Raw genomic sequence first — 3,595 nt, forward strand, 5'->3', positions numbered from 1 at the left:
ATATCAATGAACATTAATCTTTAACATACAAATATTTGTAATGTTTATTTTCAAATTATAATCTTTAAAAAAAAGGAATCCCGATACATTACCATATGGAGACTCCACAGTTGGAATAAATATCTCTACGTGAAAGTAGAAAACACAACTATGGTTCTGATGAAAGAGGGACATGAATAAGGGAGGGTGCTAGATGTGACCATCTAGAAAGTTAAGGTGAAAAGTGGAAATAACCAGGTGTATGTCTTTGGTGACAGCTACTTGTGCTTGTATGCGTGTGTTTAAAGCACATCATAGAGTCGACGTGACACAAGAGACGAGCGAGCCAGACACGACATTGGAAGAACGGGTCAAAGTGTGGCTGGGAGTAGACAGGATCCAGAGGGGGCATGGGGGGGGAGGATGAGGTGATGAGTCTCTTGGGCAGTGGGGACAGGAGAAGCTGCACACTGGGGCCAGATTGATCAAACAGTTGCATCCCACTTGCACCGTGCAATGGGCCATAAGGGTGATGCAACTACTAAGTACTGTTGTCTAGGCATAGTATTTTGTTCCAGTACAAAAATCTATGCTAGACTAATGCACATACCCTCGCACTATGGCTCAAAGGAGTGTGTGTGGTGCACAGCAGCAAATTTCTGCACCAGTGCTTGGGAAAGGGGAGGAGAGAGCCACATCTCTGTGGATATGCTGCTTTCCAGAACCCTCCCAGTCATGTAACGCAGCACAGCATTTTTTAAAATTGACTTACTTTAGGCTTCAAACCACCATGAAGGGCTGGGGAACTGATCCATATTTTGTTGCACCACTCAGGACCCTTCTAAAATGTAGTTAACGGTACAATGTTCTAGATAACTCAAAGAATAATAATGTAAATATACTTTTAATGGACATGTTTTGGTCGCTCTTCATCGCCTTTATTGTCTGGAAAATGGGTCTCCAAAGACAAGCTCAGGAGCTACTGTCGATTACCAACACTATTAAAGAAGCTCTTTAAAGTGAAGCTCAGACCAACACATCTTTAAGAGAGTTATCCATGCACATGAAAGAAGACAGCACTGCTCATCACAAGACCCTTAGAGTGGAGGCCAGTCAAACAAGTGGCAGAGCGTTGTGCTTACACCCAAACACACAGTGTGTTGGCCCTGAGGACCAGCAGTGTGGCCATCTGTATCCATTCCCATTTTGGCGAAGTCACAAGGAGATTGAACACGCAGTAGGCCCCACTGTTTCAGTCACACTGGGGTCTGAACAATGCACCAGGAAAGAAGAGCGCCAGTAGTAGCCAGAACAGGAACCAGATAGGAGTCGCCAAAGTGTGCGTAGGCAGGAGCCAGATAGAAAGTGTGTGAGTTGGGTGCAGCATTAGATCAGGAGCTGAAGAGAGCAAGGGCTGTATTCAGAGCTGAGATCTCCTTTAAGCCTTACTCGTATGCATCTTTATCTGTGTATGCATGTATGAGCATTTATTGATGGGTCTGTGTGTTTGGCATTGTGCTTACAACTGAAAAATTGTGTATTGTGAGCATTGTGGGCGTTATCACATCCAACCCTAGCACAGTGGTGCCTTTGGGCAGTGGTGAGCACAACTGGCATAAGATAGGTCTTGATGGCAGTATAGCAAGCATCCGTGGCGTGGCATCATGAACCCTGGACGTTTGAATCCTATTCAGTTCATGTGAAGCAATTGTACATTTGAGTTCTTGATGAAAAGGACAAGCTGATATTTCAGGACCACATAATTAATAATAATGAACACTAGTATTTTGCAGGTAAAAAATTATGTTTCTTTCAGAAAATAAAATTGGGAAATTAGTTTTGTTTGCCCAAAATAGAAAGGTACCTGATAGAAGAGAATGTTTATTTTCAGAATCTGACATGATGCTGAAGACAAAATGGTTTAATTTCCCCAAACCAGTTTAAGGCTCATAATTGAACAGCAGTTCAAACTGTGTAGACGTATTGCTGTGGTTATGTCCTTTGTTCCAGAGGGTATGTGCTGCTTTGGCTGTTTTTTCATTAGTCATCTAGATCCATTTCATATTGATAACACTTTTATGGAGATTGCTGCTGCTAACTTCATCTAAATGTTTACACACAGTGATAAAATATGTTCCAGTTCAAGATAATTTTCCTTGAGCGAAGTAGCTCTCATCAGAGAAAAAGTTGGAGAGCCCTAGACTCTCTCTCGTTAAAAGTCTGTAATGATAATTATGATATAAAAAGTAAATAATTTTACAAATTGTGCTGCACAAGTTTTGTTTGTAATAATTAAAAAAACACAAATTAATTCAATAAACTATCATTACTCTTCCTCCTAGGTTGCGATAGATTTTGAAGATATGGAAAATAGAACCACTTGGACAAGTTTCATCCTGCTTGGACTCACAGATCGCCAAGAACTGCAGACTCCTATTTTTGTGTTGTTCCTTCTTATTTATGGTGTCACTTTACTGGGCAATATTGGCATTCTTCTTATCATCATTATGAGCTCAACACTTCGCACCCCCATGTATTTTTTCCTTGCAAATTTATCCTTTGTCGATCTTGGGTATTCCACTTGTGTTGTCCCTAAAATGCTGGTGAACTTTGCCACAGGAAGTCAATACATTCATCTAATCAGTTGTGCACTGCAGTTTTATTTTTTTGCTGCATTTGTGATTTCTGAATTTTACATTCTGATGCTCATGGCATTTGATCGATACATTGCAATATGTCATCCACTACACTATACTCAAAGGATGTCGCATAGATTTTGTGTTCTGTTGGTGGTACTGTCTTATGCATATGGCTTCACAGATGCTATGACACAGACCGTGCTGACGTTTCGTCTGTCGTACTGTGGATCACATGAAATCCATGGATTCTTCTGTGCCGACCCACCACTATTAAAAATCTCTTGCAGTGACCTCAGGATAAAACAAACAGTTCTGCTTATGTCCTCTGGCTTTAATCTCTCCATCACATTTGTAGCTATATTTGTGTCCTACATCTTCATCATCTCAGCCATCCTCCGGATTCGCTCAGCAGACGCAAGGCGTAAAACCTTCTCCACTTGTTCTTCACACCTCATGTCTGTCACCATTTTCTACGGGACCCTCTTTTTCATGTATCTACGTCCCAATTCTCAGCAGTCTGTGGATCAGGATAAAGTAGTCACTGTGTTTTATTCAGCTGTTATACCCATGTTGAATCCACTCATTTATGGGCTGAGGAATCGGGAAGTGAAAGATGCTTTTAAAAAGGGAATTCACTTATGAAAGATCATACCTATCCATGCATTTAGTCGCATACCGTTTTGAAAAACTAGCAGCCATTATGAGTAATCCTTTCGTATTGATGAAAGGGCTCTGGACTCAGAAATCTTGCAAGTCTCTCCCATGGTTCCCCAACTGAAATAGCAAGATACAGATACAGATACAGCTGTCAACAATCTTTGCTGATTATACGTGAAGTTAGCCCAGTGTAGAACAGTTTTGGATCCAGTAAGTGGCTTAAACAATGTACTCACCCATTCAGATTGGTGACAACTTATTGATGGGTAATGTTGTGTGAGTTCTCCACCAGACCAAACCTGCCAGTGAATCCATACTTT

General features: G+C 41.1%; 1 protein-coding gene across 1 annotated transcript; it reads left to right on the top strand.

Annotated features, from left to right (window-relative positions):
• Nucleotides 1–2,342: 2,342 nt before the first annotated feature.
• Nucleotides 2,343–3,260, top strand: LOC146783110 (olfactory receptor 5M5-like). The gene has a single exon (XM_085637718.1). It carries the CDS (start codon nucleotides 2,343–2,345, stop codon nucleotides 3,258–3,260), a length of 918 nt encoding a protein of 305 aa, XP_085493844.1.
• The last annotated feature ends 335 nt before the right edge of the window (nucleotides 3,261–3,595 follow it).

The sequence above is a fragment of the Triturus cristatus genome, chromosome 12, assembly GCF_964204655.1.
Source record: "Triturus cristatus chromosome 12, aTriCri1.1, whole genome shotgun sequence".
Classification (NCBI taxonomy): domain Eukaryota; kingdom Metazoa; phylum Chordata; class Amphibia; order Caudata; family Salamandridae; genus Triturus; species Triturus cristatus.